The sequence below is a fragment of the Dermacentor silvarum genome, chromosome 3 (assembly GCF_013339745.2).
Source record: "Dermacentor silvarum isolate Dsil-2018 chromosome 3, BIME_Dsil_1.4, whole genome shotgun sequence".
NCBI lineage: Eukaryota > Metazoa > Arthropoda > Arachnida > Ixodida > Ixodidae > Dermacentor > Dermacentor silvarum.
Window position 1 is genome coordinate 174,800,105 of NC_051156.1, and position 22,904 is coordinate 174,823,008.

At 47.7% G+C, this 22,904-nt stretch overlaps 1 protein-coding gene and 1 non-coding gene across 3 annotated transcripts; one reads left to right on the forward strand and one right to left on the reverse strand.

Annotated features, from left to right (window-relative positions):
• The first annotated feature begins 1,594 nt into the window (after positions 1 to 1,594).
• LOC119446121 (uncharacterized) lies at positions 1,595 to 20,212 on the forward strand. Of its 2 annotated transcripts, none has more exons than XM_049663923.1 (4): positions 1,595 to 1,794; positions 4,484 to 4,672; positions 14,048 to 14,544; positions 18,054 to 20,212. In XM_049663923.1, exons 3-4 carry the CDS (start codon positions 14,089 to 14,091, stop codon positions 19,107 to 19,109), a joined length of 1,512 nt encoding a protein of 503 aa, XP_049519880.1. In that variant the 5' UTR covers positions 1,595 to 1,794; positions 4,484 to 4,672; positions 14,048 to 14,088; the 3' UTR covers positions 19,110 to 20,212. The 2 variants fall into 2 exon arrangements, with proteins under 2 accessions (XP_049519880.1, XP_049519879.1); XM_049663922.1 differs by having other exon boundaries at positions 1,596 to 1,794; positions 13,498 to 14,544.
• On the reverse strand, positions 7,034 to 7,106 carry Trnam-cau (transfer RNA methionine (anticodon CAU)). The gene has a single exon. It is a non-coding gene; the product is annotated as a tRNA-Met (tRNA).
• Positions 20,213 to 22,904: the final 2,692 nt, after the last annotated feature.

Genomic DNA, 22,904 nt, shown 5'->3' on the forward strand with positions numbered 1-22,904 from the left:
GTACGACAGAATACACAGGAAGGTCACCAGAAATTTGTGGTGTCTCGTATATACTCACAGTAGCACCGACCACCATGGCTTCGGGCCTAGCGAGCTATAGGGGCGCGTCACCTGCCCCTCGCGTAGTCTTGCGTGTTATCTACCCTCGAAATCTATCTGAGCGATGTGCTGCAAGACCCCAGTATTGACCAAGTACAAACTCCAGGACCGGTGCGGCACGGGAAGAAAAGATTCGGCGCCAAGAGCGAAAACATAGAAAGGGCGCCGCTAGCACGTCGTTGTGGGAGGATGGCTTTGATTCCCGTTATCGGGTGCAGCGATAGCAGCGCCGCCGTTTTGGTATCGATGTACCCTAATCCCCGGGACTATGTCGCGTACTCTCGGGGTGATCGAAGGAAGTATTTAGGATTTGCTTTTATCAGCCATATAAACTTGTAACCATTCCCTTACTAACTAAATTATCGTAAAAGCATCTAACCGGACACGTAGAGACAACAACAACCCCTCAAACTCAGTAAATCCACGAAGAAATATTGTTACGGCAGCAATGACACCTGACCGCACGCACCAGTTGAGTGCCGCAGACACCCTGCTTCCGGGACAAGCCGCCATGCGATAGCGCACTTCCGCTGGCTTCACCTGCGCCCGGTTCGGCGAGTGGCGAAGCGGCATCCAGCAATACTTAGTGCAATCGGAGCCAAACACAAACGAAATGTATCGATATCCGTGTATCGATATATGCCTGAATATGCAGTGATTGTCTCGTCGGTATTGCGTTACGTAATGTGTAGCACGATGTAGAGTCGCGTCTTCGCGTTTTCTGTCCTATTGCGAGCCCCGTTTGCGCTACACACCATGTTATATAGCAGCCATCACTGATTACAATGCCACCAGTCGCGCGACGACGCGACGACCGTAGCTTTTAAATTCTTCTTCTCATCGATACCTGTCACCTCGACAGTGTATACTCACGAAGAGAGAGAGAGAAAAGCTACAATTAACACACGTGCAATTTGCATGTCGTTGAAAAGGAAAACCGTGACCGCGTTGGCAGAAGACGCGTTTTTATGATTACGTTCCTTTCTAAACATTTATTTTATTGCTAATGCCTGAACGAAAGCGAGGTTAGTTCTCTTCACGCTTTCAAAACATCTGCATATATGTAAACTAAGCAGACACGCCTGACTCAGCATCAACTTGCTTCCTGCGGAAGTTCCTTCCTAGGCCGCGCAGATAAACAAACTTAACGCCACCTTGGCGCTGAAACGTTTTGAAACCCTTAAAACCACTTTCGCGTAGTTGCGCCAGCCAACGAAGGCGTATGCTCATGTCGAAGCTATCCTCCTCAAACCGGCTTCGTAGAGGCGGGGCTGACCTTCCCGTCCATACGCGGGCTGGATGTAACCAGGAAGAAAAAAACTGCTGAGAGGGCCGCAAAAACCACAGCGAATGCTTTGAGGCTAGTTTCGCAGTTGAGAAAGGAGGCATGACCAAATGTCGGCGATTGCACTGCTCGCTGCCAATCCAAGGCAGGGCAATGTCTCTCTTTTTTTTCCACATTCTTCGTAATCCTGTGCTCCGGAGTCTTAGAAAGTACACAGGTGCGCTGACGTGGAAGAACGTACACGTCGGTAGCAGCTGTGGGCAGTAGAGGCATGCGGCGGCGTTCTCCGCAGATAGAGTGACGTCATAGTACACTGTTACAGAGTGTATGTCATAGTACAGTGCACACGTACTACGCGCACGACAGCGGGACGCCCTCTCTGAAACGTGACGGAAAGCTTGGGAAGACAGGTAGGATTGATGGACGGCTTGGTTCGTTCATTTTTATTCATTGATTCTCTTACGCGAATGACGCACAAAAAGAAAAAGAGAAAAAAAATTATGTGGCGATTTAGTGTTGAATGTGACAGAAATGCGTCAGCAGCACGTCGCACCTCTTTGAGGTCCGGTATCCATGGCTTACGAACCACGTTCACCTCAGTGCAAAATCTTGGTTCAGGAGCCGACCACCGTTAGTTGCACTATACAGGGTGTTTCATTTTAGCAGCACCAAATTTTTAAACATTGCCTGTGGCTGATAGCCCAATTATAATCCTTGATCTAAACTACTCGATGAGGCGGCCATTACTTCTACGAGAAATCAAAACGCCTAATTGAATAATTAATATGATTACGCTAATTAACGTTTTAATTAATTATTTTGCGGCACATCTTTCAATTGAGGAGTTATAGCCGCTGAGTTCGCAAGGCGTATCAACTTGGAACGACTTCTCAGGACTGAATCAGTTCCGAGATATGAATTTTCGAAGTGTCCGACGAAATGCATGGGCGTTCCAGTTAAACTTTTTGAGGAAAACGCTGTTTTATGCACTGAAGCACACAAGTAACTGGAACGCCCATGCCATTTCGTCGGACACTTCGAAAATTAATATCTCGAAAGCTGGTTCTGTCCTGAGAATTCGTTTCAAGTGGATACGCCTTGCGAATTCACTCAACGGCAATAATTGCTAGATTGAAAGATGTGCCTCAAAATAATTAATTGAAAAGTTAATTAGCGTATTTACGTTAATTATTCAATTAGGCTTTTTGATTTCTCGTGGAAGTAATGGCCGCCTCATCGAGTAGTTTAGATCAAGGACTATAATTGTGTTATCTGCCACAGGCAATTTTTAAAAATTTGGTGCAGCTAAAATGAAACACGTACCCTGTATACAGTATATACATAACTATCATGCACCAAGATTTAAAAATATGCAAATGCCACGTAGCTGGACAGAACCAAGGTAATGTTGTTTGCCGTCGCTTGGAGATACTCAGAATATTTTTTTGCAATCCGCCTAATTACATAATTATTCTGAATAAATAATCAACTTCTCAAACATTACAATTACATGAATGGTCTGAATGAGAAACGTGAGGCTTATAGCGCATGAAAAAGACAAGGACGAAGGAAGAGGTGACACACACAGGCGCTAACTTGCAACAATATTTATTTCGAGAAAAGGACCCACACATATATACAACTTTTTCGCATACATCATCATACATTACGAAAATACCTTACACACCATTACGCAGGTAAGCTGACTCTTTGCGGGAAAGGGCAATAGATTCCTTCGTCCTTGTCTTTTTCATGCGCTATAAGCCTCACGATGTCATACCAACAAGCCCAAATCACTGCATTACATCTCAATGAGAAATTTGTAGAGAAACATGAGAAACTCCCGATATAGCTTTCTGTTGCTCAATACGTGCTACTTAAATGTGTTTGTCCGAGCGTGAAAGAAGCCCGCGAATACACGCAAAATTGCCGCGCGACTGGCCGCTCGACGCACCGTCTGCGGTGCGCATGTGTTCCTTCGTCCCTTTGTTATTCACAGCAGCTGCTTCTTTCTCACCCTTCCGCATGGCTCTATCGCGGGCCACAATTGCATCGTCCGCTGTCAAAGCAGAAACAGTGCACTGTCACTGACCTGCAAGGAGTTTACCGTACATTCATTCTGAAGCACTGCGGTTACAGTCTGTGAGAGCACGTTAGCATGAATGCACCGAAGACGGCAGTGCTCCCACATTGGCCTAAGTCCGTGGCGCGGTACGTTGTGTACAGCGTCGTATGCGCGCTCGTTTTACGCGTTCTACTTCTTCCAGTCCCACCTGGCCACAACAACAGCCGGGAGAGCCCGCTCAAGCTACCACGGCCGCACAAAACACGGAGACTAGCGCAAATCTACACATACGACACATTTACCACGGCACGAGATCTACGGAACAGCACGCACGTGTACAGCACATACCACCACCATAACGAAACCGCCATTGTGCCCCGACAGCATGGCCGCCACAACGAAAAATGCCACGTGACTTGCTCCACAATTTTCTAGCTCGCGGACAGGGTAGGAGGTCCTCCTCAGTTTTTTTTTTTTTCTCCCTTCATGACGGCTGCGGTAACCCGATAATCCGAAAATGGTAAAATGTTTACGGCTCTTGTGGCGCTTTCTTCAATATCGACAACTTGGAAACGTTTTTTGATGTTGCATCATAGTTCTCGTAAAATGGGAAAGTAAGAACTCACTCTGCCTATATTAATGATTGGGTTAATGAAAATTACGGTCACTGACCAAGTAAAAAAAAATGTTTTGACGTTTCGGAGCCTGTACAGGTTCCTTGTTCACAATGCAATTTTTCATTAACCCAACATGCTGCCTGACCAGACGAGCTTTCGTCGAACTCTTGACTATATTAATGATTGTTGCACGCCGACGCCTTTGTACCAGCAGGTAGGTAGGAGAAAATGATCGTTGCAACTATTTTTTTTTATCTCTAGTTGAGGACAGCGTCCCAAGATGGCACCACCAGTGCCTCTCGGTGTTCTGGCACTCAGTATTATAAGTTGTAATACGTTCACGGACAGCCTAAACCTTTCATAGCCGCAGATGTGGCTCATTCAGCGGCGCCCGATGTTGTGACCTGACGATCACAGGTACGCAACACGCCGGGGTACCCCGTGGAGCGCTGGCACCAGTGCCAGGACCGGTGCAACTCGACCGAGGGCGCAGTGTTCGGCGGACTGGAAGGTGGTACTCCTACCCTCGTAGGGAGGGCATTCTTCGACGGCCGCTTCTCGCCCTGCAAGGTCGTTGCTGTGGGCTGCGTGCTGCCTGGAGGACAGGTATGCGCACAATGGAGTAGTAGTAAGTAGTAATTGGTAGTTTATTTAAATTAAAATAAAGAAAAGTAGACTCCGCTTAAGCGGAACTCGGAGGGATAAAATGTAGTTCCGTTTATCAGAAGTTTCGCTTATGAGCGAAGGACCCAAAGTTCGCGAAAAAAAATCGTTATATTTCAAAAGCTTATATTGCCCCTGGAAAAACGTCTTCCCAGCAATGCATTTCTGTCTAAAAGTGAAGCCGACGTTAAGGGAATCGGTTTAAGGCTTGGTCTTTGTAAGCTGGCTTTCCGACGTTCAGTGTTGCAGTGAATGAAGCCTACTTGCGGAATGCGAACGATGCTATGCGAACGGGTCCCAATAACGCTATCGCGTTCTACTCCTAAAGGCGAAGCTTAAGCGTCCTCCAATTGTTGTTGCAGCGTATCAAAATGAAGGGTGGCGCTTAATACCGTGTGACTGGCGCATCACACGCAGTAATCTATTTTTGACGCGATAGCGTTAAGGGCCCAGTGCCGCAGAAAATCCGGCGTCGATGCTGGCGTTCGTGGCGAAGAAAATCATCCCCAACCACCCCGACTAGAGGTGGGCAAAACGGCTCACTTCAGTGAGCGGCTCAGAACGGCTCAGCTCACTGAAATGAACCGGTTCATTTCAACGGCTTACCGGTTCGCACAAACGTGTAACCTGTGTTATGCATATTCTAAAAGTTATCTGGCTTTAAAAAAAAACGATATATGCATTATTTAATAACCGTGCTATTGGTATTTTCGCTATGTTTAGAGAATATTTTTGCATATATTAGAAGCGTAGATTTTCAGTTGTAATGAAATTTTCCTTTCCGATATTGCGGATAAATGCTTATGATACTGTAACAAGCAGAATGCGACGTACTTTTTTCAGAAAAAAAAATATGTAACTTCATCGTCATTACAGAAACATGTCTGTTTTTGTGGTACTTTAAAATCAACTTTCGTCAGACTAAGAACACAGAATGATTGTACATTATCTTTCAACTTTATTCATTTATTCACATACGTACGTTCACTATAATGTGAGTGAGCTGTAACGCCATGCAAAATGAATGTAGAAATCATTTCTTGAAATACAATACAAGAATCATACGAAAGATCCACAAAACTGCCGCACGTACCTTTCGTTTTTTTTTTTTTCGTTTTTTTTTTTTTTTTTTTCTCTTGAGCGCACGCACGATACTGGCGATCATGCCATCATGCACCAGAACAAAAAAAAAAAAAGAAAAAAAAAAAGAAATGAAGTTCTATTACAAGCCGACTTTAAGGCGATCGGTGTAAGCTTGGTCTTTGTAAGCTGTCTTTCCCACCTTCTGTGTTTCAGTGAAGCCCACTGAAAGAAAAATGTGATGTGAACGGAGTGCGATAACGCTATCGTGTTCCCCTCTTAAAGGCGAAGCTTAAGCGTCCTCCAAATTTTAGTTCTTCACTTTCGTACATGGGAAAATGAAGTTTAGCCTCCCTTCATTTTTGGTGTTAGAAAGCGAGAATGGTGGCATACAAGAAACGGTGGCCATGACTTCACCAGTCTCTTTCGGTGCCCGCTCACTCGTATAAACAAATTAAACATGCATATAATTTGCGTATGCGTATAAATAAAATGCCCTGTCAAGCTGATGCTAACGGCTGTTTTGGGGTTGGCGCTTGATTGGCTCTTGACAAGACTAATTTAATTAGAGAGAGGGAATTCAGTTTTTATTCCGTGCATATGAAAAGCTTGATGCGCAGCGCGTTACGCCTGTCTGAGAACGAGCTACCAGGTGGCAGCGCGCTAAAAGTATGGCCTTTGAGATTGTGGCGCCACGCTTAGTGGTAGCGCTGCAATCTCGAAGCCCATGCAAGAGCTGACGCAGACTCTGAACTTCGTTGCAGTGTTATGATGCTGCACGGTGTTTAATAAAAACTCCGTGCTGGCGTATCACTTTCTGACCTCTTTTACTGCAGCGAGTCTGTCATGGCACAACGCAGCGCGGTTATTAAATGTATTTTCCCCTGTTATTAGAAATGATTTGTACTTGAGTACAACAGACTTCGAGGGGTACTATGCCCATTAAAACAAAACCGGCTCGTAGTAACACGGTCGCTTGACCAAAAAACACGGCTGTGCGTTTTCATCGAACGGCAGTGGTAATGACTTTTTGATACTACAATAATTGTAGAACCAACGAACTTTGACACCGAAGCTGAAATCGAGTTGTTATGCTTGAATCGTGCTACGATTAGCAAAGGCGCTGTGGACTGGTTTGTGCCGAAATGCACAATGTTTTTGTTGGTGTAGCTGAAAAAGCAAAAAAAAAAAACATTTTAAAAAAGAAAAAAAAATACACCGCCTTGCCCCGGGTGAGGATCGAACTCACGACCTTCAGATTATGAGACTGACGCGCTGCCTACTGCGCTACCGAGGCGGATGCTCGCCGGTTCGATATAGATGTATTTATACCGTTTAGACGCTGGCTTCTGCTGGAGAGAGTTTAGTTTTTCATCACGCGAGCCATTTCGGTGAGCATTTTCAGCCTCTTTCGAGCTACTACGGAGGGCGTACAAGCACCGCTTAATACGCTGTTCGAAAGGTAGAAAGCGTCAGGTTGCAGCAAAAGTACAGTGGCTAGCAAAAGCAAGTGAAAGTGCAGTTGGCTGTTGCCGCATTTTCGCGGAGGTAAGCAGTGCTATTTCGTTAGTTACACTCATCTCACGTTTCTTTGAACTACAAAGGAAAAGAGTGGGTCACACAACAAGGCCTCATTCCGGGCTTGGTGGTTGGATTACACCAACACACACAGCAAGTAGCGTCGTTTCTTCGCGATTTTGTCCGTGGAGACTCTGTGCCGAGTGCTTTGTTCCTACATAAGTAACAATAATCGGACAAACTTGGAGAAAATAAATACATACACTTGTCGCCCAAGTAATCTTCTCATCAGACAAAGCTCGTGCCAATATTCATTCTTTTTCATTAGTGCGATCACAAGCTCATTCAAAAGGGCCGTGCAGCCACCTTTTCTTTCTTTTTTCTTAATTGCTTTTGGTTGCACCAACACTGACAGCAGCGCCACCGCTCGCATGTACACATTACTGGGAGTGGCTCAAGCAGTTGTTAAATTAAAAATTGTGTAAGAGAACACCCTATTTGTCTCTCATGCGGACAAGCTAACACCACCGGGCATGACCAAGCTGGGCAATTGCAAAAGCGTCTGTACAACTACGGAACTGCATTATTGAACAGCTGGAGCTGGCAGCTGCCAAGGGATTTAATTAATAAGTTGATTCCGGCAGTTGTTGATTTTTTGCCAAATTAATGTTCGGGAGCCTTTGGTTTGTAAAAACGGCATATTCGCTTACGCTATTTTATCCCCTTGTTTTCTGCCTTTCTTTATTTGTTTCTTTCTGTATTCTTTTTCACGCTTCTATACTGACGACAAGAGGAGATGAACGTCTGGAAGCGTGCAATATAATGCTTGCGCTGACAAAAGTGCTAAAAACACCAGTTGATGCTCACAGAACGAATGCAGCCTCAACGCTCAACTCGAAGTTGTTCGTATAGCATAGCGAGTAGGTATGACAAGGTTCAAACCCGACACCTTGATACTAGGGCCGCCAACCATCCCGAATTTAGCGGGACAGTCCAGGCAGGCTCTTGTGTAAATCTTCTGTGTCCCGTCTTATTATTATTTTTTTTACTGCATAACAATATATAGACCAGATTTCCTTTTTTAAATGTCTGAGAGCTCGTTCTTCATTTTGTATTTTGATGCATTGCCATGAACAAAAAGGCGGTTTTGTGAGGGTTCTATAGTTCTTTTGTAAGGCCTTACCCTTCATATTACCGTACCTCTACGTGTATTAGTAACCGCGCTGGTCAGGCAGCTATGCTGCGCATTTCGTGTTGTAAATCGCTGCACGGAAGGACTAAAAAAAAAAAAATTAAGTGTGTTGCACGTGCAGACTGGCGGCTCATGGCACTGACAGGATCGGTCGCCGCCAGCGGCCTCCCTCCAAACTATAATAGCAAAATACTATTAGTAAAAACCTATAGTAAAAATAACTATTATTTTTCTTCTTCTTCTTCTTCTTCTTCTTATTATTATTATTATTATTATTATTATTATTATTATTATTATTATTATTATTATTATTATTATTATTATTATTATTATTAAGTTTTTATAAATTCACGCCGATACCTCAGTGCTCGTCCGTCGCGGTGACGTCGTAGATTCTTAAGCAATCACTCGCATTTGGGCGCAGGAAACTTTCTCGAAACTGCCTAAGTTCAGTCTTTAGTTTCTTTTAGTGTGCATTGTATAGCCCTTTTTTATATCGACAGGTAATTCACTAGACACGAGTACAGGCTCTCAAAATCAATGACGCACATCTTTCCTGGCCTTTATAATACCCAACTTACTGTCCCGTCTCGGTAATTGAGTGGCCGTTTCGCTATTGTAGAGGCGTATACGTAATTTGCGAAAACAAGCCTAAAGTAATTTTCCTCTTCAGTGTCCCTTGTAAAGGTACACTAAATGAGTTTACTTTGGTAAATCATTCTTTAAAAAGTTGCAGTGGCTTAGCTCGGCTATGCCAGGATATACGTAGCGTTAGCAAAGGTTCAGCTGATTATTCTTAGCTTTCCTGGGTGTCTCCTACGCTCAACCGCTAATTGCCAGGCAACTACTTCGGGATCCGATGAGTCAAGCTTCTCCGTTCTTCTGCGCTGTTGAGCAGCATTTGCGCTGCGCTGTTGAGCAGCATTTGCGCTCTCCTTCTCCGTGGCTATACCACACTGGCAAACGCCAGTCACAAGCGCAGTGGCTCCAGCGCGTGTCAGACGGCGACTCCACAGCGAGCGAGCGCCGGCGCCAGTGCGTCTACTTTAAGTGCGTCTACCACGGCTACGACGTCACTCCTCTGGAATGCGCAGACCGGCGGCGGTGAGTCGCGCGCGGCGGAGGCGGAGTGCGCGAGAGGTGCCGGCTCCGGTGGCTCCGGTGCGCAAGCCGTGTGACATCACTGATCCTTGCGCATGCGCAGCACGGCTCTTGATGTGCCTCGCGAAACGGGCTTGGCTAGGCCAGTGTAGCTAACGCTACAAAACTTAATTGTCATTCATTTGGCAGAAAGGCTCACATCAGCATCATGTCACGGTCAAAGTCCTATAGATGTCATAGACACCAAAGAGCTAAATAGTACAAGCACTAACTTCCAACTTCTGTCGTGCGGCCACAGATACGCAGTACAAATAGGGCGTTGTCAGAATGCCCGGCTCCGTGGACGTAACTACATTATCCGTGAGGGACTGCAGGGACACGTGGCGGCGTATTGTAAAAGATGTGGTTGTAAACCAGGGTTTAAAAAAAATGTGCTGTTCTGCACGAGAACGCTGACCGGCGAACCATAGCCGAAGCTGCTGAAATAGCTAAGGGTGACCGCTCATGCGCAAGCTTGCCATCAATTGCTTTGCCAACCAAAGAATTGCGGTATCTATATAGTCATTGCACGTACAACTAGGTTATGGCTGACGCGGAGATTCTGGTTCGTTACTTGCATTTATTTATTTATTTTATTTCAGTATGCTCGGAGACTGTCACCTTCTGGTGCCCTTGTGATATGGGTTCGATACAAGACTTCTGCCTTGTACAAATAACTTAACGTTCTCAGTAATAAAACTTTCTCGGGAAGCTAGCGATTGTGCTTGTCTTATCCCCTCTGTGGCCGCGGTTTCTGTCTCGCTTTGTTGCGGTATTTCTGGCTTATCAAGTCTTTTCTCACGGTGCGAATGGCCGTTTTGTTATCGCCCAGAAGTGCAATTTACTAATATGGTTAAACTTCTCGCCCACTTTTTGCGTGCGTGCGTGCGTGCGTGTGTGTGTGTGTGTGTGTGTGTGTGTGTGTGTGTGTGTGTGTGTGTGTGTGTGTGTTTGTGCGTGCGTGCGTGCGTGCGTGCGTGCGTGCGTGCGCGCGCGCGCGTGTGTGTGTGTGTGTGTGTGTGTGTGTGTGTGTGTGTGTGTGTGTGTGTGTGTGTGTGTGTGTGCGTGTGTGTGTGTGTGTGTGTGTGTGTGTGTGTGTGTGTGTGTGAACACAAAATGTAACCAGATTGAAAATACAAGTCGAGACTCCTCCTTGAAGGTTCCGCACCAACTCACCGGGACATCATTGATTTTGAATACTACGACAATATGACATTCGTATGTGTCATTATCGTACTGGCTATGGCGTAGCGCTGCTAAGCACGAGGTGCGTCCTACTATATACGGCGTGCCTCATACCACATCGGTGTTTCGGCACGTAACACCTCAGAATTTTTATTTCGTCTTTTTTTTGTGTGTGTGTGTGTGGGAAATAACGCAAGTGCATATACGACGCGTCTTCTGGATAGCATTTTTTTTTTTTTTTTTGTGGGTGTGTCTCGTTGACACTTCTTTTATTTCTGGAGACTGTGTGCTGCAGCGGTGTGTGGAATGAATATACGATAGGCAGGCGGTTTGCCCCTTCCGGTTGCAGTTACCAGCCTGCTCCTCACTTTCCCTTTCCTGTCAAGTGTACATATGTTTTCAAATCAAATAATAATAATAATAATAATAATAATAATAATAATAATAATAATAATAATAATAATAATAATATAATAATAATAATAATACGACAGTGGTAGCTTCAATTTCTTATACGTGTGTTCGGATAGCCGGCTCTGATGTAGCTTAACTTCCCATTCCTCCGCAGTTAATATACACAGCAACAAAAGGTCATTTTTAGTGTGCCTTAATTCTCGAATTACGCAGCATTTCTCGGCTACCGGTCAATTCGTCCGGTGTATACACAGGTGGCCCTCATATTTGAGTTCCTCGTCGAGTCCCGAGGCGTGGTTTTCGAGTGGGTGGACTTCGGCGGCGGAAGCGCGAAGGGCAACGCCAGCGACGACCTCTCCGGGTCGCCGACGTCGTCGCTCGAAGTCGCTGATGTGACCGTCGGAGGTGCACTGGTGGGCCGCAGCCGCCCGCTCCATCCGGACGGCAGGTTGCTGCTGGGAGCCGTGGTTTCGGGCAACGGGTCGTCACGGCTTTACGCCTGCGACGTCAGGGAACCGCTGCCGGCGCCCTTGGACACCTTCCAGGTGCTCGTCAAGAGACCTGCGGGCACGGAACTGCTGTTGCATTGAGCGGACGCGAACACGCGTTGACGGGGAATTTACCGCGCCTGGCGAGTCGGCGGGAACTCTCCTTGTTTTGTGCTCTTCCACTTGTGTATAGGCAGACAGCGCTTCCAACTTCTTTCTCCAAGAACGTTATATATATATATTTTTTTTTCTTGGCCATCGACATCCATCTTTGTTTTTTCTTCATTTCTTTCTCTTCGTGCCGTTTTGGAAGTGATCGGAGTAGGCACGAAGGCAAAAAGCCTGTTGCTGGTTTAACGTCGTTAGTATAAGGTAACGGTGCGAAGCGGAAGCGAGACAAGAAACGACGCCCGGAAAACGTTTAGAACACTCTCACTTCGCTCCTTTATTTGTAACAGAGCTGTTTCAAGTGATGAGCTGTAGGGTAGAGTAATTGTGCAAAGTTCCGGTGAGAAAGAAAGGTTGTGGTCGGCTCACTGCGGGGTACTTTTTAACGAAGGCAGCTCTTGCAACTGCCATTCGGCTGTTACGCCGTCGCTTGCTGGGCATCGTTTCCGCTGACACGTCTGCACGTTGAAGGTGGGGCTGTTGTAACGACTCTACGCTGATATGAAAGAGCTCTGACTTACAATCTGGTGCGCGTACGGCTGCATTGCATTCAAGGCACATGCAGAAAGAAAAAAAAAGATTCTGCATTGGGGATAACACCTATAGATAACCGGCCAGAAGCGTGACTTGTGTATTCTTTTATCTCGAATAGTGAATACATTAAATTGTCTTCCACACTGACGAAGTTTTTTTTATTTCTGCTGGACGTGTACATCCATCCATCTAGTTGACGATATTTCCGTTTTTTTTTTAATATATTCTGAACCCCCTTGATTATTAGTGCTGGATGGCCTGTGTCAAATACCATCACTCACTAAGACATCACACGATTGGTCTACTTTAAACCTACCTCGCGTATCACACGTTGGAAACGTGTGTCACTTTTCGTTCTGTTGCCACTTAGACTTATTTAGTTTTTTGGTTTACTTTTTCTTTAATTTTTTTAATTGCTCCTCTGTTCGCTTTGGTGTTTATGTTATAGATTGGTGCAAATGAGATCAATCCGACGTGTACATGCATATTTCGTGAAAGCTTGCAAGGACGGTAAAGCCTGAAAACATTTATTACAATATTCGCCAAGCAGCATCTGCGCTAAATCATCTGTTCGTTGCAAAGACCCGCCAGAGCTACAACATCCAGGAATTTCCTGACATTTACCTGTCTAAGATTACGATTATCCTCTTTCAAGAAATATTTAGCTGTCGCAACACACGTGCGTTTCTGCCGCGCCATCAAATATTAATCATCGCGCTGTCCTTTGCTTTTTTTCTTGCAGTTAAAGGATTTCAACGCTAGCCCCCGTGGCAACACTTCGGTTATGACGTACCGTCTAGGATAACTGCGTTAAATGTGGTATCCGAAAGTTACACGGCGTACGGAGCACAAGCTAACTTTCGCGACAGTCAGATTACGTCAGTTGCTCTAGATCAGAAGTGCGGAATAGTACTGCGGTGCGGCATACTGTGCTGCCAGCAAAGCACACATGTACACCCAGGCCACCCGTTGGTCAAGGCGAAGTCCTCAGTCGGGAAATCCGCACGTCCCTTCCCCACCCCTTACTTTCTGTCTCTTTCTATCGACAGACGGCTAGCCCTTAGCGGACGCGCCTTCGAACCCGATCAAGGCACCGCGAGCGCATAGATCTCCAAGACGTTCTGCGACGCATCCGGCGCTTCGACCGAAGAAGGACGAAGCGCGCGCGGCGGCGCAAAGGAAGCGAGGCGCCGTCATTGGAGTGGGACGACTGCGCGCGCGCCGTGGTACATACACTATACACGAGCACGCGTGTAGCGCCAACGACGGCGCCAAGAATTGACATGTGTATGTGGGTCACGGAAAGTGGCATCAGCGCGGCAATTTAGCGCGGACCGCTGCGCGCCACGGCGCGATCACGGGGCGGCGACCAGAAGCGCCTGCGCGTCGCCGCGTTGTGTAGTGTGACGGTCGACAAGCGAGAGGGCGTCGCGAAGCCACCACTCCCCTTCCATATTGGCCTTGCGCCGGCGTGGCCTCCTCTGCTGCAGCGATAACCGCGAGTGCGAGCCCCCGACCCATCCCGCGCTTCCTGTGAGCCGTGCGCGCGTCATCGAAGGGCGAGCATCGAACGAAAGCCGGCCGTGCTTGTATCGACAGGGCGACCTCGTTGTGGTGACTGACGAGGAACGACACCAACCATGGCGCTGCTGACCCAGAGGACGATTTCGGCGGTACCGGGTGGACCGCTGGTTCGGATCGCTTCCGGATTGTCGTCTCGTTTCGCCTTCTTCGCGCTGACGCTGTTGGTGCTCTACGGCGCGGCGTCGTCCCACGGAGTCGCGGCAGCGTTCGGGGCCGTCCGCGCGAGAGGAGAAGACGTGTCGCTCATCGAGTGGTCGCACGGCACCAACAGCCGCTGGAAGCTGGAGCAGGCGCTGAGCGGCCGCGCGGCGCCGTACGTGGAGGCGGACGTGAGCCAGGCGGACGGCATGGCCGTGATGGCGCACCCGCCCGTGCGCTCGTGGGACCTGAGCCTGCGCGAGTTCCTGCGCATCGTGTGCGGCACGCCACGCAACGTGACGCTCAAGCTGGACTTCAAGGCGAGCGAGGTGCTGGAGAGCGCCTTCTTGGACATGGAGAACGCGCCCCTGGAGGTGCGTCTCTGTTTTGAGTTCATTCGGACGAGTCCATTTGTACGCGATGATTTGTCTTGCAGAGCATGCGATAAGGCAAATGAATGGCTGACAGTGCGCATATGACTCCCACATATGACACAGCGCCAGGCGTAGGAAATGTAACATAATAGTACATTACATGACATAATATTGAATACAAATTAAGTTTCGTAGGATTGCCTGTGAATACGAGGGAGGGCGTTTTCGTATTTCAGCTGAAAGTGGCCGATGCCTTGTTGTCTTATCTTTATATTTAGCGCAGTCGTTTGAGTGCTTTAGTTCTGCAGTGTTTGTGCGTATCAACAGTACGGTGATACGGCATGACTCTCTTTTGTCGTAGGGCTAGATTTGCCGTACGGCCAGGTGCATATAGATGCGGCAATAAGTTATGACTATTCGTGTAGAGACATGGTGCAACGCGCGTGGCGGGTGTGTTTAAAGGTTTAGGTTTAGGCCTGCGTTGATGACAGTGTGTGATTGAGCTCACTATCGCTATAAATTGATAATATAAAAATATCCCGCCGCGTGACTCTCCGAGCTCTTTCTTTCTTTCTTTCCTTCTTTATTTATTCATTTATTTCGTTTTTTTTTTCTTTCTTTCCTGATTTTACATACGTGGTGGACAGGTAGACATCAGTGAGCGCAGTCATGATTAAGCTGCAAGAACGCTTTCTCTTCCGAGTGAAAAGCTCAGAGAAGGTGACAACTTAGCGGCGCAGCCCGTCGCCACGGAGAGCAGGGATGAGGATAACCGATAGCATAACAATGTTATCTCAAAGCGTCAGAGCCCACGCAAAGGAGCATCGCCGATGTATCTGCCGAAGCACTCCAAAAGTGACATGCGCTGAACCAGCGATCACTTATACTCTCGTGTTCCACCATTCCGCCCGTCGATTCGCAACACGTGGCTGCCACATGCAAAATGAGTGTGTCGAGTGGTTTTAGCGAGCGTGTATTCAAGCCGAGTGCTATTGCTCTGCACTTGCAGAGTTGGAGCACCGCTAATCTCCACCTGTCTATAGCTTGAGTTGTTCACGTATGAACTAGTTATGTTGTGTGCCCGATTATTATTCTCTTTAGCACCATGACATTCGAACTGACACACAGACATTATGCGCTTTTATCGACAGAAAAAAGAAAAAGTGTAGAATTCTGTCTGTAAAAAAAAAAAAAAAAAAGTCTGAGCATGGCCATCTGTGTGATTTCTGTGAGCGCTATTAAGCGTGCCTTGGGAATTCGGCAATCGTATTGATGGCGTACCCGTACCTTTAACAGGAACGATGTAGGTATATGGGCTTATTGAGACCATTTAGGGCGTTGTTCTTCCCCACTGATTAATATAAATGCTCTGTCACGGTAATATGCAAAACGAACTTGCACTACCACTCGCTCACTGTCGTTTTATGTACTATACTCAAACATACGTTGTGAAGACAATAAAACGAGCGCACGTAACCCGTGGAAAACTAACACAACCAATTATTTTATGCGTACACCGATGAGCGGCAGCTTGCTTGCAGGTTTGGTGCCACAATTAAGTAACCTAACCACGTTTGGCACAACAGTGACGCACTCTGAGCAAGGTGTATGGAATATTATCGTAGGATCGTACGTATAAAACGTAAGGGTCTATGTAGTTATTTCAAAAACATTTGTAGCTTATTAATTTCTGCCCCCTATCTCCTCACGACCTCTATGTTAATGCAGGCGTTGCAGAAAACACTGAAAAAAAATAACCCCCACTTTACCACTGCATTTTCTCTTTTTCGATCAGAAGCATCATTTTTCACTGTTTTGAAGCCATTTCTATGTAGCGGTTTTTTTTTTTTTTCGTGCATACGAAAAAAAAAATACTATTGCGCACCGACTAATAGAAGCGCTTCTTTCCCAATTCGGCCCGAGTTCATTGTTGCGCCTCATCATTGTTAAACAATTGGTGGGACCACTATGAAACTTGCCATAATAATTTTTCACCACAAAGAAGTAGCACACACGCAATGATATGAACGCACATTTAACTATTCCGTAATTTGCACTTGCGTCATATGTTGCCTATGAGGACAAGATTTGACTTGACGATGAGCGTCTCAAACAGCAAGGGCCGATGAGTTGAAATGCTTACGTATGTAAGGTTTCAGAATTGAAACAACGCCCTATCGACTGCCTCTAATTGTCATCTGCGTACAACATAGCGTGGACGCGGGTCGCGTTGGTGGATCACCTGTCGCAACCTGCTACGATGCCGCTGTATATAATAGCCTACTCACGCACGGCTATAGGGGCGTTGCAAAATATAACATTATTAGCACTCCATTTTACCACAATGATAACACCACGGCGAGAATGACAAATGACGAAGTACCAGCCCGCGGGCTATGACGGACACAACGGTGCAATGGTATGGATTAATTTGTCCGCCTGGGATTCGTTAAATTGCGCCGGAATCCCAGCATAGGCGCAGGGCTTTGGTAGAAATCAGCAGATGTCATTGATTTATCTGGCTCTGACCTAATCTGTTGCGACAGCAGCATGCTCTATAGCGAACACCGCCATCTCTAAAGTGGAAGCTTGGGCGAGTTGGTGATTTAATATCGACATGACTGCACAGCGCAAAAGACGAGGACCGAAGGACGGACAGTGTCTCTGCTGTGTCATCTTTATTCAAGAGCATATACTTGTTTGTGATTGACATAACGTCGCCCTCGATCGCTACTGTAGTGCTCGTTGAGGCCTCCGAAGTATACATGCAAAGAAGCTGCATTGCTTCGCGTGGCCGTGAGGCGGAAAGCTCTGCACAAATCGCCAATCGCTAAAACTGCTCGATAGCGCGTCCATCTCCCAACTGGGCATAGCCGCATGGGCATGAGCTTGAATCCCGGCAGCGGTGCGCTAAAATATGATTTTCGTCGCACCAAGGCGTGGAAGAAAGCTGAAGCTGGGGAGGTGGCCTAACGAAGAAGGCATGACAACGTCAGCCCAATGAAATGCACGTAAAAACCCAAATTCGAGGTATTAGCTACTGTCGCACTAAAATTAAACGTACCTTAATTCATCAGAAAGTGGCAGTCGCGTCCTGAAAACCAACGGGCAGCACCGAATTAGGATGTCGTGGCCCATAAGACACTGTGGGTGGCTGACATTGTTTTGTAAAATTAATGTAAAGAAGCTATAGGGTGGTTTAGACTTGAAGTATACATATAGTCTGATGTTCCATGATAAACACGTTCCATGGTCTGTAGAAAGTGCATAGACTGCCTATAGAGAAACGTCATTAACAAGTCTACCCAATCTGATATAACCTGTTATCTTTAGATATTGCCGATATTGTCCCGCCTGCGGGGCGGGACAATATTCGGCAAAAATGTAAGGCCCTAAGTTCAGTCTGTCTATGAGTATCCTAACGACTTCACCGTAAAGCACCTCTAGGGCTTTATATCGAATGAATTTTAAAGAGAGGAATGTCAAATGAATGCCACTTTCCTTCGCAGAACTTGCGTGACCTGTGGCTGAACGCCGACATCGTCGAAGGACCGGGTGGCAAGCCTGACGTGGATGCCCAGCACTTCCTGCAGCTGTGCACCAGCCGCTTCCCGCAGGCCACCCTGTCGCTCGGCTGGACCACGCGTCCTATGACGTCTTACACCTGGGCCCACGTCGAGGCCATGGCGCGGCTCCTGGTCTGCGGTCCGTACCGCGTTCCGCATGTCACGTTTCCCGTGCGAGCCTCCATGCTGGCCGCGTCGACACCGCAGCTGCTGTGGCTCCTGGACGTCATCCCTGGCTCGACGCTCACTGTCTGGTCTTCGCCGCGCGACCCATGGAGCACGAAAGCACTGGTCAAGCTACGGAACCTTCTGCCGTTGTCAGCTGTGTACTACGACCTGCCGTCCGACCAGAAACAGGACTTTGAACGCGCTAAGGCCGCCATACCGCCCTCCGCGCAGCACAACCGACACGTCGATGATGGTCCGCTACCGGAATGGTCACTGGGCGTCGGCTACTCCTGCCAACAGAGGGCGCTGGCGGGCAAGCGGGCGGTCGTGTTAGCCGGACCGGGAGCCAGGCTCGTGCTGCCAAAGAAGTGGGACCTTGTGGAAGCCAAGGTCGATCTGACCCGTGTGGGAAGCTTATCGTTGGCCTGGGGACAGGACACGGACAATATACAGATCAATGGAGGCTGCTTCTATGTGACGCTGACAAACGGCCCCAACATAACGGCGCAGGTGTGGGCCTCTCCTTGTCTGCCTACCACCGCTTCTTTCGATGAAGAAGACCACGACAAGAAGAGCAACATGTTGCGCTCGGGAAAGCCTCTGGTGACTCGCAAGTGGCCGTTGTCGTCGTCATCACCGTCGCCGCAGACGTCATCACCGACGGCGATGGCGGCTGTGCCTCCAAATTCGCTCGTGCTCGAGTCTCCGGGCGCCGCCGTGGTATACGACGTCCGCATTTCATCGTCGGCGGCCGCTTCGCGCGCGACGTCATTGACCACGTTACTGCTCTTGTGCCTCGTGACTGCCTTGGCTGCCTTCCTACTCGGCTGAGGATGTGACTCTTGAACATGCGTGTTAGCGGGTCACCGTCAAATTCAAGTTGACCGTTTCTTCTGCACGACTACAAATCGAAGCGATATCGGCACAGCGAACGCGTGCTCTCGTTTTTACGAAGTCATCGGAAGCCAGGAATCTATGCACTAAATTGTAACTTTTCATGCTGACATGGCTTGACGGCTGGCCGTCGTGTCCTTTGGCGTTGCTGGCGACTACTCTGGAGACCACCGCGGAGGTGTTGCTTGTCACATACAGAGGTCGACACTTGTCAAGAGCGCGCGAGGCGCGTGCTTTGAACTGCGCTGGCGACATATAGTGATGATACCTTGTGCGAAACCAGCTGGATCTGAGCATGCAAACTAAATTTACAGGGTGCGTTGTCTTCTCTCTCCCTACTGGTTGCCTCATGCTATGGTCGCTGCTTTGGCCGTCAGGATCGTATTCTATACAAGCGTCACCTTTGTCCATGTGGCAAGAGGGTGACGTTGCGCAGACTGTTCACAAAATGTTTTGCAATACTTTGCAATCTAGACAGCTCGTAGCTATTCTCGCTGGGGTTTCTGTTGTTGTGGGTCATCAACTTTAGCCAATGTTATTAGTATGCGTTATCGCACACGGCAAGAATCACTGATGCGCGTTCTAATATGCTTCTGGTAATGGCCAATTGTGCCAGGCACTGAATAGCTAATTAAAATTCAGCGTAACTACTTTCTTCGTCGCCTAACGTACGGACTTGTTACAGAGTACCCGAGCTCTATGTTGCAGTGATAACCTTGTCTATACGCATTGGCGGGCAGTGATAGTTATTCTTCTGAAGCCAGTTTACTGGTGGCCGAGGTAAAATTTTATCGACTTATAGTGGGCAATTGCTCAATGAAAGGCATGATCTTGTCAATGCTTACGTATGTATATGTTAATTGCAATTGATTATATGGCTTGCGACGAAGGGTAGAAACCACTGCCTTCAAATCCGTACGATTACTTAACTTTTATCGGTATAGCGTGAGGTCCTGTGTGGTGTGGTAATAAAGAAAATATGCGAAGGTAGCGCCGCATAGTTTGTTCTTAAGTGTGTAATAAAGTGGTTCTGGCCAGTGCATATTCTGTGTGAAGTCTCGTCATTTTAATGAACAGGTAGACGGTCAAGATCGCATGCACACTTACGCACGCACATGCACACAACGCGCCCGTGCACAGCATGGATCGGTACAATTTGTACACGCAAACGAACATAATAGTAAGGTTGCGCCTGATGTATTCACAAAGGTGATTAGTTTATTGGCCGACCCCAATATACAGTACCCACACTTTCAACTATATGCGTAGTAGTCTGCTTCTTCTTTTGTATAGTCAACTGAAATTTCTAAGCATTTCGTATGACGTTCGATCGGTTCTCCACAGAGCCATTTAATTCGTTTAGTCACATTTTTGAGGCCATGCAGTCGTAGGAAGTGAAAAAAAAAACGCATCTCCGTCTTCCGTCGATCAACCGTCTTCGTCCTAAATTTGATTTGAATCACGTAACACTCACAGCAGTGTCGTACTATTTATGATGTGTATTCCTTGACGACACCTGTGGCCCCACAGCATTGTGAGTTAATACCCGCATCACAGAAGGCCTGCGTATACTAAGCCATGACGTCATGCGGGAAGACCGAGAGATCACAGGTTTCAGGAAACGGAGACGCAGTTGATGACACCACGGTCATCCTTCATTCCAAAAAAGAAAAGGGGGGGGAGGGGGGTCAGTTTAAAGAGGGGCAGATTAATGTAAGCATCGGCCTCCCTAGATGACGTCGCGGTCAGGTCGTGAGGGCGTTATCCAGGGACTACCTGTGTGCTCGCGTAGCCTCCACGTTATGTTTTTCGACGAACGTGCATGCCAACGTTTCTAATGCGCAGCGTCGCGAAAGCATGAACGTGACAGGCCTCGTTGCTGCTCGTTCATGGCAGCGCTACATTTGATATCACGGGCCGCGGACGCAGTCAGTAGTGTTGCACGTGTATTTGTAGATTTCTTTGTTCGTTGAATTAAGAGTCCTAGCTATATAGTTCAACATGGCTACCGAACTGGAAACCCCGAATCTGGAATACGGGATGCTGGGGGAGCTGGTACGCGTCTTGAGTGATAGCACGAAGAAACAGAAAAACATAAGTTTATCAGCCGTCCATCAATTGGATTGCATAAAAATAATTGCTGCTTTCGACTGGACAACATCACTTTATTTCGCATTTCATAGGGCCACGTGTTGTTATAAGTATAATCTACCAGTTCTTTATTAAAGCTTGAGGTGAGAGTCGGCACTTGTGTTTACCGTGCCTTCCATGCGTTTTCTTCTTTTTTTTTTTTTTTTTTTTCCTCTGGGGTCATTACCAAAGAAAGCTATCCACCTTAATGCAAAGTGTACAGTTATGAGCAAGTTACGCCAGCGGAGCGGTTAGACCTATTCTCGCCCTCGATTTCGCGGCGGCGCCTCGAACTCCTCCACCCAGTGCCATATGGACAATTACACCCAGCACGTGACGCATCTGGCATAGTGCGACGCCAATGAGGGGTTACTCGTGGGCGGAGGCGCCGCTCCGTGGGAAGCCAGACTCGGAGCCTACCCGAGCGCACGAGGGCAATGCTGCCGCAAAAATGGCGAAGTGTTTTACACGGTGCTACTCTGTGCAAGGCGCCACGTAATGCGGGCGTTGCACAGGTCATGGCGACCACAGTGAAGCCGACCGCGTTGAATTGCGTTTCTGCTCGGCTCTGGCTTTATGCGAGCCATGTGTGGCCGCGAACGACGCAATCGCCCACGTCACCACTCTCCAACGAGCCACTATATAGTGCAGAATGGGAACTGCTGGGAATTTTTTGTTGGGATATCGCAGCGTATACGCAAGGACGTGGGTAAGCGCGGACGCAGTTAGGGCTCATTCAAACACCGGCGACTGGCAGAGGTCGCGCGACCATCGCTGATCTCAAATGGTCGCTTCTGTCGAAAAGCGACTGTTTTGCTGCTCGATTTTACAGTCGCTAGACTGCATTTACGAAGCGGCCGAACCAATCACCGGCGCAGTACGTATAGCACGACGTCGGAACACGCCGATGGTGATTTTGCGCGGTGATGCTGGTGCGAGCCGACGCGAAGAGCACATTTGGCGACGGGCAGTCGCGCTTGTCGGTGGTGAACTTCGGTCGCCGCGTGTCACTCCTTGATCGCCATTCGGTGCCGTTTGCGCGACCTCTGTCGATCGCCAGTGCAAAGGATCCTTTAGCTTGAATCCACAGGCACGATGTAACTGACTCCCCCGCAGTGCTCGGCAAAACTCGTGCTCCTTATTGCGGCGTAGATTTGTTTTCTTTCTCTCTCTCTCTCTCTCTCTTTCCTTTTGTACAAAACCTGCGTGTTAGCATTTCATCGCCGCAACTGTTTTCTTCTGCCTTCATCGTTGTGGAAAAGTCGGCAATAAAGATGGCCAGGTAGGACGCTTCGGATAGTTGGTTCGTACAATGGCTGAGAAAACAGTCGCGCAAAAGACGCGGAAGGAAAGCAGACGTATGCGTATAAGACACAGACACAGCGCCGCCTCACGTCTTCATTTGGTCCACGTGTTTTGCGCGGCTGACTGTATTCCTAACCACGATAAAGGTTGCGAAAATATATCTAACATCATCAAAACAAACTGTCAACCAAGTAACCATATTACCGTAGTTTCGGTTGCTGAACACTGCTACACATAACGTCAAGCTGTCAATAGGGACACGACTGTTGTGATTGGGGCAATTTGTAATGCTTTATA

Coding starts and splice junctions, on each gene's coding strand:
- LOC119446121 (XM_049663923.1), top strand. CDS start 14,089: ATGGCGCTGCTGACCCAGAGGACGATTTCGGCGGTACCGGGTGGACCG. Junction 14,545..18,053: donor TGGAGAACGCGCCCCTGGAG/GTGCGTCTCTGT, acceptor TTTCCTTCGCAG/AACTTGCGTGACCTGTGGCT.